The following is a 17,233-nucleotide window of genomic DNA, read 5'->3' as shown; positions in this document are numbered from 1 at the left end:
TATATGCACCTAAGGAGGGTGATCCCTCCTTAGGGGGTGATCCCTCCTTAGGGATCACCCTCCTAATAGGAGGTCCCTGCTAGAAGGAACAATCTTATATCCTGCAGTCATCGGTGATGCATACGTATACAACTTTACTCATGTTCCTACTCTTGATTCTTTGATGCAGGTCCGATGCTTTCACATTCATGCTTTAAAACGATCTATAGTACCTGAAACAGCTATTTTTCTTGCTGACTGCTTCTTTTTCTATATGTTAATTAGTGCAAACTACAGATTCATCTCCTCTAAAGGTGGTGTGAATTGAATGTGGTCAAATAATTCTGGCCATTAGCCACACTCTGCCGCATACCTCATTTCTTTGTGTTATTCAAGAGGACAGGATATACATTTTTCACTCTTTGCATTTAGTTAGGTGCTTACATATTTGCTGAGTGCAGAAACCTAATGTCATGAAAGCGAAGCAGAATATAAATGATGTATTTTAGATGTCAGGGGAGGATAGGGGGAGGGGGGGGGGGGGTCCAAACAAATCCCTACACGGTCCATGTCTACCTGTGTCTGTCACTGTGCTTCAGCCATTTTTAATTCAATTCTGCTATGAACATCTTCCTTGTTTCAGATCATGGAGATCAATGGTCAGAACTTCGAGAACATCTCCTTCTCCAAAGCTGTTGACATCCTGAGAAACAACACTCACCTCTCTCTCACGGCTAAGACCAACATATTTGGTGAGTGGTTTGCTCTCAATCACACAGAGCAGCACAAATACCTCCTATCTAATTATTCTAGTTGATGGTCAATCCTCCTTTCTCCTCTCTCTGCACATTCACCCATCTAGTCTTCAAAGAGCTCCTCAGTAGAATCGTGCATGAGAAGAAGAATGGCGTCCCTCATATTCCCAAGATCCAGGAGAAAAAAGGGAACCGATTCTCCATCCCCGACCTTCCAGGGGACATGGAGTTCTCTACGGACCACAAGAGCACCAGGAAAATGAAGGCCAACACCGTATCAGGAGGACGCAACAAGATCCGGAAGATGCTGGAGAAGACGCGCTTCACCATCCTGCCACCCAAACCTTTCAGGTAAGAGGATCGGTGTGAACACTGCAGCATGAAGCATTACGTACAGCGTCAAATAAATGAATCAAAAGTAACATATTCCAATTTAAATGTATTTTTTAGCTGGACTTATTATGTTCCAGCACTTCTTACCAGAATGTCTGTGTGAAAGATAGACTTGTGATGCACCATTGGTCGGCTGGCTGAGAGTGGAGAGTTTCCCCATTGGCCATTTGCATCTTAACAGCCGTTGTGTTTAGTGATTTTTGTCAGATGATGTTGTTGTTATAAAATCAGGATTATAGCTGTGTGCAGAGCAGCAGCTTGGAAATGGCCTGGAAGTGACTGGTGGGGAACACAATGTCTTAATGGGCCTTGTCCTAGTCACCACTTCAAACTTGATCTTTTAGTGTGTATCTGATCAGAGCAAAGAGAAGCCAACACAGAGAGACAGAGAGAGACTGCAAATAAAAAAAGCAATACTTGGTCTTCACACAATCATACAGTCGTATTCGAGTGATGGACATGTATCTTGAATTATTTTACAGCACAGATGTGGCCCTAACAGCTTAAACTACAAGTGCATTTAAAATACTGTCAAATGATGAGCAACAAACGCAATGCGGCATGAAGTGAATCTCACGAGGGAGAACTTCTCACAGGGGAGCATTAAAAGATGCAAGTTCAAGTGGATTCACTCTCTACCTCACACCTGAATCTAAAAACTCTTCCATGAAAAAGCACTTTAAAGGAAGTTGGCCGGATCAGCTCTGCTCTCTCTGTGGCGGTTTTGTATCAAGCTGTGACCATCTGCAGGCGGGAAATATTAGCGGCGTGAGCAGAAATCTAAGCCTTTAGCATTCCCGATAAACCAAACTGCTTATTTTACCACACAATGTGACAGAGAAGCACATTTCAGCCTTGAGTAGGAAATTGAGCAATTTCACCTAATTCTATAATCCTTACCTACATTTTTTTTTTTAAGTTGAAACACACAGTAAAATATAATAATGATAATCCTTTTTATCTATAAAACACTTTACATTGTGCTTCTCAAGGCAGCAAAATAGCAGGAGACAAATAGTGGATTTGATATCATTAGATTTATAGATTGAAGTGATTTGGCGACTAAATCCAAGCCAAAGCGAAAACCGATAAAAATACAAAAATAGAAATAATATTTCAAAAGAGAAAAGAAAAGAAATAGAATTTTAAACTGCGGAAAAGTTAGGAAAGACTTTCGGATAGAAGAGTCTGAAGAAGAGACTTAGAGATGTCCTGTGCCTGCCGACCAGATTTCCTCGGGCTGATCGTTCCAGAGTGTCAGCGCCCTGACTGCAAACACTCTGTCCTTTTTAGTTTTCAGCAGCTTTCAGGGGACAGATAAAAGACCTCTGCCTGAGGACCCCTCAGCACATCCAGTACTGGGGTGTTGGGGACTAACAGGTCTGCAGGTCTGTCCCATTTCAAGATGTGGTTGCACAAGAGTATGTCTGAGAATATGACATTTATTCTTACTCTTTCTAACAAATGGTTATCTACCAATATAGTGCACTTGTTTCACTCTTTCAACATCGCCTGTCAGTTCGTTTTCAGCCACATAATCAAAATGTTTCAGGCCGCGTTGTCATCGTCATTGTCGCCATAATCATCATATAACCACCGCTGTTGTCATCATCCGTAACTAGCCGTTGTACTGGGAGCATCTGGAGCGATGGGAAGCAATTGTGCAGGTGGCAGCTCACATTTAATATTCCACCCGGAACGTGCAGATCCAGACTTGATTTCATTTCATCATTTCATGCCTCTCCAGGCCTCATTAAACTCCATACTGTGTCAGCGCTGGAGAGAGAAGACGCTGTTCTTTCCCTGTCAATTACAGGACTAACTCACACTCCGTTAACTCTCTCGCACAAACACACACACTTGCAAAATGACACTTTCACGTCCCTACACGTCTCAGCTTTCCAGCGCCGCAGCGATTACGTCCACCATGCCTCACAGTTTGCATGAAAACTGATTGTGCTCCGTTCTCATAATGCACCACGCTATCACAGGGCCATTGATCCGGCTCAGTGCCCCGCTTCCAAAAGCTCTCCGCTGCCTTCTACTTATCGACCGAACAAGGGCTTTCATTGCTTTTTTATTTTTGCAAGTTGGCACCAGGGAAACCACTCTGCGCTTCAAAGGAACTGATGGCTGATTAAAGGGGCTGCAGATGAGATGGGTGATGTGGGTCAATTGGGATTTATCAGTGCTTGTTGTGGGAGGAAGTTTTGAGGGGAGGCAGTGTTGACTATTTTCCACTGGATGTGTGTGTGTGAAGCACAGGCTGTTCTCAGGACAGCTTCATTTAAGATATCACGCCATTATAAAGCATGCGACACACACACACAAGGCTATCACAAAGATTCAAGCCGTTACCATCATTACTATAATACAGTCAGTCTCTTACCATGTGTTCAATGGCTTAGCTCACTTTGTGAATCTGGCATTATCTGGCCAGATCATTACCTTCTGGACAAAAATGACTATGCTGACCAACTTCTAATCACTTTTATTTTATTGGTAAAGTTCTCCATTAACGTGCTTCCAATAATCTCCACCTGGAAGAACACATACACACACACATCTGTGAAGATCATCACCTGGCAAATTACTAATAGAGCAAATTATATTTTATTTTTGGACTAGAATGGCACTCGGTAGATCCAAACCAACAACTGTCTCCTTCAATTCAATGAAGCCGCAGCAACGTGCACACACATAGATTTCCCTCCCATAAATGTGCCAGATTCATTAAAAACTCCAATGTCCTTGTTGACAAACAAAAAAACAAACAAAAAGACAGGGGTCTAAACAAAGCCTCCATGGCAGAGGTAACACTTATCCTTTCAAAATCTAAATTCCTATTCAGATTCCATTTCCCAGCTTCCATACGTACACAACCCCACTCTCTCTCTGCTGCTGCTGCTCTCCTCTGTTCTTGGCTGACATTGCGCTCAACTTCAGACTGGGATTTTATGTGACAAGGACACACTGGCAATGAACAAGTCGTTTTTCTGCCCAATTAAGCTGTCCCGCCCCGTGTATCCACTAAGACACACAGATCCCATATTGACTAACCCAGGTGATTTAGATTCCAAAGATTACAAAGAAATAGTCAGAGGGGGCTCAGGCTGAAGTCATTTTCATTCTCCCCACTCCATTGTGACACAGTTACAAGCCGTAAACATCGATTCGCGGCACAGTATCTATTGCGTTAAGTGATCACCCTACGAGATGTATTAAGTTTTTGCTACATGCTCACTGCTGCGCTGCTGCTCCACCTGCAAGAAGCATTACTCAGGAAATAATTTAGCTGTTATAGGTATTGATTTAAAGACCATAGCAGCTCTTTTTAATTTTTGTAGCTAAGATATTTCAGTGTAGAGTTTTTTGGCTTTTGAAAACCTGGCTTTGACATCTGAAATACTGTTAATTAAACTAGTAATCAATGAACATAAAGTCCATGAGAATTGTTTTAGCAGCTGTCATTAATCCTAATGCCTGCTTTTTGCTGACTCATCATTATACATTTTTTGTGAATGTGTTCCGTACAGCTCAGTTAATTCTCCCGTTCATCCTGCAGTTTCCTGTCATGTGCTTTATATATAAATCTTAGCTGGCATTGTGAAATGTTAAAGTTGAATTCAGCAAACTTGTCTAAATGTTGTACTTTTTGTCGATCCTACATGTGTGTGTTTGTGTTGTGATAAGAGGCCTTGTCTCTCAGACATGAGCACTGTGGCTCTGCAGACAGTTGAGTCTTCAACTGAGCTCTACACTTGCTTTTTATCTTTTATCTTCTGTTTTCTTTTTCTTTTCAATGTTGTCTCTCTCTGCTGCTTCAGGGGCCTGTTTGGGTAAGACCTCTTGTGTAACTCCCCTCATCCTCAAACCGTGTGGTTCAGTATCCATCTGCAGATGTGCACAACACAGCAGGATACTCACACACATGCAGTCAAGCACTAACCACCACCGCTGGCCTTCTGCAACATGACTCAAGGACTGAATCTGTAGATTTAAACGTGTTGCCTCTCTCCAAATTCACATTTAAACCCTCCAGATAAACTTATGAATTTTCTAAGCCTCTTGAGTTACTCAGCCTAAAGTATAGTTGCAGGGATGTTGCAGAAATTACCAATTGAATAACTGCAGGCTTTAAGACTTAAGGGCTTGAGAACTGTGCTTTTGTTCTTTTCCAATGCAACACATGGTTTATTTTCAGTAAACTAGAGTTCGTATCAGAGATATTTTGGCTTAATTTCTGGATAGTTGGAGAAATTAGAGATGTGTCCTCCATCTTTATTTACAATCTATGGTACAGATGCGCACAGTAAGTTGGGATGTTATCAGATCATATTGCTTTATTTTCTTTCCTTCTTTTGTTCTTATTATGTTCATAGTTTATTTTCAGTCTGATATACTTTGAATACGCCCACTTGAAATTTCAAAATATAAAACCCAATTCTAGATGCTGTTTAAGCTCATAAGAATTTTTGTTTAGAATATTTAAAAGCTACCGATATGTTATCTAACCTTTTAGACGGCCACATTTATCATTTGATGCAGAGCTATTCAGAATCACTCTGTGGGATGGTCTCAGAAGAGTTGCCATTTCCACCACATGTTTGCAGATTCAGTAATTCTAATGAGGCCATTAATATAAAGGTTGATGTTTGCATTCCCCCCGAGTGTGGCCGAGGAGCCAGGTAGAAAGGCGCCAGTCTCTCAAGCCCAGTTTAGCCTTTTAATATGGCCAACAGCTGGACACAGACACACACACACATACACACACACACACACACACACGCACACAAATACATTAAAGAACAAGAGCTGACAAACAGATGTACAAACAGAAACGAGTCATAGGAAAACATCTGAATGAGCTCAAACACTCAGGACTTTTTGTTTGTGCTCCACTGTTGTGTCTGCTTGTGTATACCAGTGTCATCGTGTCGCGTGTGTGTGTCTTTGCGTGACTTGTGCGTCTCTACCTGCGAATGCTCCTTATCAGTTCCTGCCATTCATGAAACCACCTCATGGATGAATTTCAGCCGTGTCGCTGCTGCATATTAAAAGACCAATATAGTGATATTAAAATATGGTGTTGCTATTCTGCAAGAGTAGACATTTCGATTAAATCTCCTGATATTTCATTCCTACAGGGGTTATGAGTTATGATTTCAATATGTTCTCAAGATTAACGGAAATAAGGTAATTCTAATACCTGTGCTTCAAAATTTTTTTTTTTTTCCGAATGTCTACTGCTGCAAAATATAAGCTTAAAAGTTTAATTAAGAACATGCAGTTTGCATGATGGAGAAAATCCTCTAATTCCATCCTTTCTTTCCCGACTCCAACCTTCTCCTTCTCGTCCTTCATCTCCTCCAGTGATGGCGGCATGGGTCAGTCCCAAGATGACAGCATTGTGGGAACCAAGCAGTGTCGCCACAGCGTGGCCATCATGCCCATCCCCGGCAACCTGTCGTCCAGCAGCCCCGACCTGCTGCAGCCGGCCCCCAGCGTCCTCGACTTCTCCAACCCTGCAGGTGAGAAGAACATGTTGACTCCTTGAGGAGGATGAGAATCTACTTTCTTTTTCTTCTTTTGTACTTTTTATCTGTCGTCAGCCTTTTCAAAATTGACAAATAGCACATGGGATGCTAATAGTTTCTGTATAGTCATTGTTCTTATTTAATGCATTTGATAGTTTGTTGGTTAATCTACTCAGATAAACTAGCTCATTCCTGTCAACTAAGTACTACACCGTTTTCCTATTTGTGTATTAAACGACTGAAAGTTCTTTGGGTTTAAGAGCAACAACATTTCCATTATACCCATTGACAGTTGTTCATGGCCATCATGGCCTTGAGCACTTCTCTCCTGACGCAGTTTGTCCTACTGGTCTTCCGTCAGTCTCGCTGAGCGATGAAATCCAAGGACTCCGGTGTTCACTGTGGACAGACAAGCTGTCATATAATCACATAAAGCAGCCGTATTAGTGTGTTGTCTGTGTTGTCTCAAACATGAACACCATGCCTCTGCTTTTTCATCAAACTCCTCAAAACGACTTCTGCTAACAAAGGAACACACAGTGACTAACTCAAGCAAGGAGTGGGTAGTCTACAACATAGGTGTGCACTCTCTTCAACACAATCTCACAAACACACATGCACATACCCTGGGGTAATTAACCTCCTGGACTTAAGGGCTTATTTATTTCTTTCCTGTCAAGAGTGGTTTTCTGAGCTCATAGTTATTAAAACTAACATGGAGCTGTGTGCCTGTGTGTGTGTGTTAATGGGACTGAAAGACAGATTGAGGGTAGAACAAGAAAGCTAAAGGTTAAAGAGAGCGGAGTGAGTGAATATGATCCTAATTTATTCCACCACCTATTTGTCATTGAGCAACACATACACAAACTCACATTCCCCTTGTGCGCAAACCTATACATCACATACGTGTTTTATTTATTTTTATTATTTAAGAGAACAAAAACACACACACCAACTGGGCCTCATTAATCAACCACCATTATATCAAGTTCCCAAGTTTCCCTCAGCGCTCTGGCACATTAAACAGTAGAAGATAGAACAGCCTCTTCAAACTCCCACCTGTAATTAAAGTAACAGACAAGAGGAAGCTCAGAAGCACCACTATCACCCCTCTCCTGGCCAGTATGAGCAGCATGGCTGCCAGTGACAAGTCAGTTTCATTCTATATCGTCTTGAGTTGGTCTGAGCTCTTTTTCAGGATTTTGGACAGGTTCCAAGTGAAGATGCCATTTAGTTTCATGTTTAGGATAAAATCTGACATATGAATATATTTCATTTTCATTATTAACTCTCTATTTAATTCAAATTGTGTGGGCGTGTCATATTTCTAATGTAGTTTGTCCGTAGCTACATCTTATTCTGAGCTATCATTTCCAATAGTGATTCCTCTTAATTCATTTTTTTAATTAATTTTTGGTGTGTAGAACATTGGAAATCTGTAAAAAATCGTGTCACAATACAAGATAATAACTTCTTTACTTTACCAAAACCCAGTACTCTATGTACACAGTAGTTTTTCTGGTCTTTACCGACCAATTCAAGCAGTTTACACTGTAGGTTACATTCATCCCTTCACACTTTGACCTGGCTATGTTCAGCGTCTCATTTTAGCATTTGAACTAGAGGAGCTGGGAATCAAACCGCCAACCTTGATGTTAGTGGGCGACCCGCTCTATCTCCTGAGCAACAGCCACCCCTAACTAGACAACTGGAAAAAGCAAAACAACCACTACTACTTGTCTAACATTTTCATATCTTTGATCCTCAGTTTGCTCTCCGGTCTTTCTCCTCTCTGTGTCATTGTTTCTTTTTTCCTCCACTCTCTCTCTACCAGCTCTGCTATTGCGTCTCTGTCGCTGTGATTTTAAACAGATGTTCTCATGTGGACATGATGAGTCATGCTCCCCTCTGGTTTCCCATGAACATTACAGATTAAGCAGAAACTCTACCAGTCTTCCCTCCTTTTCTCTTCTGTCACGATGTTTCCGACCACTGTCTCTCCCTGTGCACCACCCACACGCTCTCTCACTCTTGTATTCACTGTGGTTTCTCTCTCTCCTCTCTGCTTGCCAAGCCCTTGGACTATACTGTAAGTATTAATACCTTCAATACCACTGTTTGATTGCACGCCAGCAAATATTCCCCCCCATGTCTTTATTCCTCTTTGATTTCGTTTTTTTCCCCTCTACCTCTGTTGCATCTCTGCGTCCATGAAGTGCATCCCTCAAACTCTGGATTTTGGCCTTAAATTGTGTTAATGCTTCTTCCTTTTGTGTGCTTTTTTTACATTTGAGAACACACTGTGAGTTTCAGAAGACCATTTTGATCGCTTTTGCCTTTGTAACAATATAACAAGTAGAAGTAGTCCTGTTAGATAAGGGTGTGATTGCTAAACCCTAGAAAACCTTTCAACTTTAATGGTAAGATGAAGATGGATTCTTTTCTTATCCTCGAAAAACATACATGAATACACATAAATGAGTCGCAGCGTTTTAGTTTTGTGTTTATTTGTCAGAGGCCTTGAGTTTAACCCCTAACTACTCCACATCACTCTCCTCTGAGCACTTGAAGCCATCATCCGCTGCCCTCCTGTGCTCTGGCTGCTTTCACTTGTGATTAATGTCTTCCGACCGTATGATGGAGTGACTGGGAAAAGCTTTGGCGAACAGTGGGAAGGGGGAGTAGGAGGCTTGTGGGAAGTGTGTAGCCTCTCTTATAGTGCTGAGTCTGCAAATGTTTATTCCCTCCTGTATAGAATTCCTCTGGCTTCACTCCATTGAAAACAAACTCCATGGTGTTGATGAAAATGAACGATGCCTTATTAAAGCGAATGATTGATTGGACGTTCCGCCGGGTGGGTGGGCAGCGATTGTCCTCCAGTGTGCAGGTCATGTCGCAGCTTGTCCAGAGGATTAAACACGATTAGACTCCCCCACAATCCCCCCCCAACCCTCTGGATATGATAGCCAGCTATTTAGACGAGACCTTCCCACACTCTAATCACAAATCACAGCTAATGAGACACAAAGCATTAAGCTCCCGCTCGGCCCACCCTCACAACCACCCTGCTGCACAGAACCAAAGACAACTCGGCTGCTGCAACGCAGAAAACGTGTTAGGAAAGATGTGCCTGATTTTCAAATGATTAGTGAATTACTTTCTAAGAAATCAATGAAAAAGTTAAAGAAAGTCAAAAAATCCAATCACCCCACTTTCTTCTGATACGTTAGAAAATTCAATGGTTTCTTTATGTCCCATCATTTTTACCAAGTTTCGTCGGAAGCTATTCATTAGTTTAATGTAATCTTGCCGAAAATTAAAAATAAAGGGAAAGTGGTGAAAACATAAACTCCCTGGCAGAGGTAACAATATAGTGGAGATCAGTCCTCACAACAGAGGTGTTATCGCTTCTCTATCGGTGTCCGCCACAATACTTGACCAAGGTCATGCTTTCTAAAATTGAACCTGGCATCGATCCTGTATACGACTGATGAAAGCTGGCCACAGCTTCTTTAGTGCATGTTTGTTGGCTCTGTCCCACATTATTTACCTTCTGGAAGTTATTTTATACATTACTAAAGCATTTAAAACGATCAGTGACATTTCCCCGTTAATTTCTCTCCTTGATCTGTCATCCATTCTCTCACACACACAGAGAGACGCAGTACAGATGCAGCACAAACAAGCCTATGTGAAGGATCATCAGCATTTGCTCTAACCTTATTATAATCGGCTTTGTCTTCAGCAGTCAGTTAATGGCTGTTGTTGTGCTGCTGCTGTAATGACGATATTAAAGGTTCCCCACAATTGTCATCTTAACACACGCGCACACACTGAAAAGAGTTTGCACAGCTTCTATCTTTTATATCATACAATACAGTTTATTTATTTACCAAAAGAAGTATTATTAATGCTTTAAAAATAGACAAAATTCAACTTATTTCCTGTTGTGTCCACATTGTCCCTGCAACTTGTCTTTATCCTCTCTGCATGTGTCTTTCTCTTGCTGTTGTGTGCATGTTTAACGTGAAGGTTGAATAAACTGTGATGTCAGTGATCGTGGCTTGTCATCCACAATATGTTGTTTTCAACACAGTGTAAGAGGACGTCAGTGTTTTTATGTGAATGTTTGGTTCTGGGCAATAGTTAATACAGCCATGTGTGGCATCATCATGTGAGGCCATTACAAAAATTACATCAAATACTTTCCACCACAACAAGGAACCGTTGCAAGAACTTTCCATAAGTTCTGGGGGAATCTTTTTAACCCCCCAAAAGTCAATGCTTGAGTTATAGAAATTTAGCACATATATTTATCCACTAGGCTGGGACAAAGATGTCATTGATAAATTTAAATCGTTTGAATTTGAATCTCAAAGTTTGGCAATGATGACACCAGAATCTGTGTGTGCATTTTTTTCATTTAGCTTCTTTACCACAGAGCTTTTGGCAGGAGAGTAGTCAGCACAATCTGTTCAGAGTACGGAGCAGAGGAGTCATGTCACATAAAACGTCCTAGTCATTTAATGAAGATTAAATACGGAAATAATAACTTAACAGCTTTCCTGTCATCACTGGCACAGACCACATTTCTTAACAATCATAATATTGTTACATTATTCAGGCAAACGATTACTGTCTTGTCACAGACTTCATTACATTTAGTTTTATTTTTGCTTTCGTTTAGTTTTCCTCAGACAACTCATTTTTCAACTCATCCAGCCCTAACCAGTCACTGACAGCTCCCCTCTTTCCGTTTTTTCTCTTCCACTCTCAGACATCCCGGACCAGGTGATTCGGGTGTTCAAGGCCGACCAGCAGAGCTGCTACATCATTATCAGTAAGGACACGACTGCCAAGGATGTGGTCACCCACACCGTCAATGAGTTTGGCTTCCTCGCAGCCCCGGAGACCTACTCCCTGTGTGAGGTATCGGTTAGCCCTGAGGGAGTCATCAAGCAGCGGCGCCTGCCCGACCAGCTCTCCAAACTGGCTGATAGGATTCAACTCAACGGCAGGTAAGAAGCAGAGGAAGTACACTGCTCATACTTAATCCAATGGTTGACTTTAGAATTAATCAGAATGTGTGTATGCACTAAGATGCATATGCCTTATCTTTCCTCCCACAACACATCAATTCCCCATTCACAGAGACCATATAAGTTCAAGTTTAGCTCCACAAGAAAGTTGTTCATGTTTAGTGCATGTATATTGATTCAATTCCTCCCGAGCAGCGGCTCGTGTTCCTGGGGACACGTGGTACTATTCCGAGATGTAGTTAGTTCGCTCACTGTAGCTTTGCAGAGCTGTAAATCATTTTATCATCATCAAAAAAGAAAAAGAAAAAACTGCAATGCTCGAGGTGCTGGGGAGCTGGAGCTCTGCTCAGAACCACTGGCCCAATTCAGTGGAAACATAGATCAAGTGGCGCTACCCAAGTGGCAGCTCACAACCCACTGTGACCTCACCCATTGGTTGTGAACTGCTGTTTTGAGGTGTCGCGTTCGGCATTTTGACAAGCGCCATCTTGGGTTAAAAAAAAAAAAAGGGAAGTAACCTTAAGTAGAGAAAAAGAGGTGGAACACGACCGAGAGCTGAAAGACACTGCAACCTGCGCCCACTGGACGTTAGTAGCTGTTAATCTGACATTAACCTTATCCCAATAAATAAACGAAATTAACACCATTCTGTGTTTAGACAAATGTTTTCTGATGTGAGAGATACCTTAATTTTCGCGAAGACTTACAGCAACTGACATATTCTGGCAACCACTGGAGTCGTCCCTCTGCTGGTAACTTAAGGAAATACAAGTTTCAGATACTGGACTTGTAGTCTACGTTGATTTGTTTTTACTTTTTCTGGTGTTACCCCTTAAAGGTGCTAGGAAAAATGTTTCCACAAGTTTGTCTGTTTAAAACCCCCCAAAAAAACCCGCTTGTAGTTGACAGTGAGCTTGTTGAATGTGTGCTTGTTAAGTTGTTGCATTTACTGCAACAACAGCAACTGTTGAATGAAGTGTGTGTTTAATTTGTTGCACCGTAACACGTCCAGTGTGTGTTTTCTTTTCGACGTCTGCCAGTTTGTTGCACATCACACTGTCTTCTCGATGCCAGACACGTTCTCTTTTAAGATGAAAGTTAGTAGGACATGAAGGATAATTGGACAGCGGCCATGAAGTCTGCTTTAGAATGACTCCTCCGTCAGTTTTTCACAGTTGTCTCCCTCTCCGCTCGCCTCCTGTGGTCTCTCATCAGTCCCCCTCCAACTAGGTTAGCATAAATATTTCATCCTCTGTCAGGGGTGGAGGCCTCGGCAGACAGCATGGCACTTCTGGAATAATTCATACACACGCTCGCATGCACACACAGGCATAGATACAGATACAGACTTCCTTATACACAGGCACGCATTCATATCCATTCAGACACGCATGTGCTGCACTTACATCGTCGTCAATATTTGTATTCATTTATTTAACTCGCATTTAAAGCATATATTCTCAAACATGCGTGGACACAGTCACACACATTCACAGACACACTCCCTCACTCACTATAAGACTCTCGCTTTAACACTCTGCCTTGTGTGTTTGATGGATGGCCGAGCTGCAGAGGTAAACAACAAATTTCCACCCAGTTCGTTTCGATATATTAACATGTGAGAAGTGCATAACCTCCCATGTAGTGTGCAAGGTGCAGTTTTTAACTACCAACCTCACCAAACGTTGTAAAAGACAAAGACACAACAAGCTCAAAATCTAATTTAATGCATATTTCCCGATGACTAAGGATTTACATATTTGGTAGGGAAAGATCCGCCTGCCTCCGTTGCTCAGGGGTGGAAGGACACATTCGTCGGCCGAATTTGGAGGATCCTTTGAATTGGGACAGACCCCGACTTTAGACACAGCGATCAGCTATCCAATATCCAATAACACTGTGAGGACCCATTTACTATGCATTCACAGAGTCCATCGGCTATCATCTGATCACAAGTTAGCATCCCTATGGGCAACGGCCAATACTTTGGGCCGTCCGTTGACGACAGCGAATATCTGGGCCTAGACTCTGTCTTCTGTTCGCATTACACTGTCTAAGGCCTGGTTTCTTTGATAAAACGAGTTGAACATTGTCCATGCAAAAAACACAAGTCAGGCTTCTTGTCAGTGTTAACTCCAGACGATTTTGGCTAATCTTTATTTCAATGTATATTTTTGTTTTTTTTTGCGCTCCAAACGGACTGTTTACCTTCGGGCAACCAAAGCCTGCTCAAACGTGATCGGTCAAAGTAGAAACGGAAACCAAAAGGCTTCCGGCCAAAAAATCGTGTCCCTCGCCAACAGATTTCCGCATATTCATACACAGAATTGATTTATGAAAATGTGAAGAGAGCTAAACCTGATGTTGAACAGTAGGCTTTACAGGATTAACTTTAGAGCTATGAGCAATAAAGTAAGTATTTGCCTTTAGAGATTGTATATTTTGTTTATCTTACTTACACACTGTCAAACTGGAAGTATTTATAAAGTTATATATGTATGTGCACTTACACATTGTGCCGTGTCAGCAGGATGTACATGTAGTATGTATTCAGCACAGTTTGCAGTAGTTGTATTTATCAGGAGCAGCAGGCTGATCCATCTTCTCTCCCTGCATCACACACCCCGTCCTCCTCCCCCTCGATCTCACCCCTCAGATGACTGACAGGGGGTCTGTGAGTCTCCACTTTGCCAAAATACATACAGTTGCAGCTGGGGATCCAGAGCCCACGCACATAACGCACACACACCCACAAACCACCACTGGCTATTTCCAATGGCTTGGTTCCAGTCACTTTGCTTGGGCCCCCGATCTACTTAGCACCACTTTGTACATCATTAATTGAATCTACTCTAAAACTTCCCCTCATCTCTTCACTTCTCCCTTCGTCCTGTGGCCATTCCTCGCTCTCGTCTCACCTCAACTCCTCTTTCCTTGTCTCCTTCCCCTTCATCTAGTACTCCCTTACGTCTCCTCACCACCTCTCTCTTCTCATCTTCTCTCCTCCTAGCTACCAACTTGCAGATCTTTCTATTTACAATTTTCTTTCTGTGTATTTTAAGCACCTACACGTTCATAGGAAATCTTAACATGTCTTAAATCTGCCTGATGCAGCTCTTTAGGTCTTCAGTTCTGCTTGTGAGCTTTCATAAAAGTTAAGACCTCTTTCCTAATAGGAACTAAGTCTTGTGCTTGATACTAAATATATACTTCCTCACTCACACCCTTGCATCAGTTAGCTGCTGCTCTTTTCAGATCTTGCAGCAGAGTAACAAGAAGCAAATCTAAAGTCACACCCATGCCAACCCTTGGGGCTGGGGTTTTTAGATTTATAAACATAAAGATGAACATAATGAGGGTAAGGAGATGGTTTTCTGCTCGAAGCGCTGCCAGAAAACTGTTGGAGATCGGACCTTAAGAGAAAAATGGCCCTTTCTTCCCTCTCATTCATGTGCCTGTCATCCTTCTTACCCCTCTGTTGCTGAGAGCCTCTCTCTGCTCTGTCCCTCTTTACACCAAACTGAAATATGGCACAAATCCGTCTATTTAATCAAAGCATTTTTCACCCTCTGCTCAAACTAATCTTAAACTGGACAAGCAAAATGTGTCCATTTGAAATGAGATTTGAATGAGAGGAACATCTAGGAGATTTATCTGGAGTTTTTTGGAGAGATACAGCCGCTTGACAAACTGGATCCTGTCCACCCACTCGTCTGCCTCTGCAGTCTGTATTAAAGCATCAGCGGAGATGCTGCAGCTCGAAGTCTCTTCTGTAGCTCTAAACACACACATTTTACCATCATAGAAATGATATGAATGTATTTTATCTCTTTATGGTCACTGTCACTTAATCCCCTTCCCATTCTTTAGATTTAAAGGCTTAGACATAATAATTCCTTTTTTATTTTCAGCATTTCTTTTGATCAAGTGGTTTCTCAAACAATACACACTCTTGAAAAAAAAGCAAAATAAGTCTTCATCAAATAATTAACATAAATGCCTTTATTGCATTGTGGTTTTCATGTAGCCAGACAGTTTTTATCTGTGAAACTGAGCTGTTAAAAGAATAAAGAAACTGAAATTATGTTTTTACCTCATAGAATAATGCAACTTCTTCCGGCTTTGTCCTCTGCCCTGTAGGTACTACCTGAAGAACAACATGGAGACGGAGACGCTGTGTTCGGACGAGGACGCCCAGGACCTCCTCAGGGAGAGTCAGATCACTCTGCTGCAGCTCAGCACCATGGAGGTCGCTGCTCAGCTCTCCATGAGAGATTTTGAGCTCTTCAGGAACATCGAGTCTACCGAGTATGTGGTCGTTTAGCCGTTTGATTGAGAATATGCAGGATGTTGTATGCTACGCCACACAGCTGTAACTGAAATAAACCTGTTGTTCTTTGTCGTGGCACCCAGGTACGTGGACGACTTATTTAAACTGGAATCGTCAGTGGGCAGTAGAAATCTGAAACAGTTCGAGGAGGTGATCAACCAGGAGACCTTCTGGGTCGCCACGGAGATCCTGAAGGAGCCCAACTCCATGAAGAGGATGAAGACCATCAAGCACTACATCAAGATCGCCCTGCACTGCAGAGAGTGCAAGAACTTTAACTCCATGTTTGCTATCATAAGGTGAGCTCACTGTTGTGTGAGTGTGTAAGTGTTTGTGAGTGTGTATTGGCTTCCTAAATTGTGTGGTGTCACATTGTTTCATCATCTAGTCGAGCAGTAGCACCAAAGCAGTATTCTTGTTAAGCGATGGCAGCTAGTCTTTATACCGTGTCCCCTGACAGCTTTCGTGTCAAATGAGCTTTGGCTTCTCGCCTCTTTCCCTCACATCCTCCAGAGACCCATCCTCACCTCCTCCCTCCCTCCCTCTCTCCCTCCCTCCTTCCCTCTCCTGCCGTCTCACTGAATCAGCCCCGAGTCACCCAGAGCACAGAGACTCTGCATTTAAAACCCGACTCCCAAAGCAACAGTTGCTTGATGTTAATTTCCTCTTGCTTCTTGTTGTTTGGCTGAACTCGGAGGTGTGATGGTACTTCAACCCAACAATATCTGTGTGTAATCATGAGCTATTTTAGTATACTGTTGTGCACAGGCGTTTTTTTTGTCATGTTTATGCAAGACGGGATTTGCAGTATTCAATGAATATACATGAATGATACATAATAAATTGATATATATATATATAGATTTCAATATGGGGATTTGATTGGGATTTAGTCTTTTATATGTTATTGAATAATCCTGCTAAGACCATACTACTTTCTTTCTTCTTTATCCTCATTTCTTGCTCTCTTTCTCCCTCTAACGCAGCGGTCTGAACTTGGCTCCGGTGGCTCGGCTGCGGAGCTCGTGGGAGAAGTTGCCCAGCAAGTACGAGAAGCTGTTCAGCGACCTGCAGGACGTCTTCGACCCGTCCAGGAACATGGCCAAGTACCGCAACACGCTGAGCAGCCAGAGCATGCAGCCTCCCATCATCCCTCTGTTCCCGGTGGTCAAGAAGGACCTCACCTTTTTACATGAAGGT

General features: G+C 42.2%; 1 protein-coding gene across 9 annotated transcripts in view; it reads left to right on the top strand.

Moving 5' to 3' along the window:
* The window catches only part of rapgef6 (Rap guanine nucleotide exchange factor (GEF) 6), a 125,317-nt gene that overhangs the window by 94,832 nt on the left and 13,252 nt on the right, over positions 1-17,233 (top strand). For 6 of the 9 annotated variants that reach the window (XM_062406030.1, XM_062406028.1, XM_062406032.1 and 3 more), the window contains 8 exons: positions 623-731; positions 842-1,085; positions 6,501-6,658; positions 8,739-8,753; positions 11,442-11,682; positions 15,844-16,011; positions 16,117-16,332; positions 17,020-17,231. In XM_062406030.1, coding sequence (XP_062262014.1) covers positions 623-731; positions 842-1,085; positions 6,501-6,658; positions 8,739-8,753; positions 11,442-11,682; positions 15,844-16,011; positions 16,117-16,332; positions 17,020-17,231 — 1,363 coding nt within the window. The remainder of the gene's footprint in view (positions 1-622; positions 732-841; positions 1,086-6,500; positions 6,659-8,738; positions 8,754-11,441; positions 11,683-15,843; positions 16,012-16,116; positions 16,333-17,019; positions 17,232-17,233) is intronic. The other 3 variants (XM_062406031.1, XM_062406029.1, XM_062406026.1) reach the window with 1 other exon arrangement.

This window comes from Platichthys flesus, chromosome 15, assembly GCF_949316205.1.
Source record: "Platichthys flesus chromosome 15, fPlaFle2.1, whole genome shotgun sequence".
Classification (NCBI taxonomy): Eukaryota; Metazoa; Chordata; class Actinopteri; order Pleuronectiformes; family Pleuronectidae; genus Platichthys; species Platichthys flesus.
Note: the sequence above shows the minus strand (reverse complement) of the source record. Positions and strands in the feature narration are given on the sequence as shown.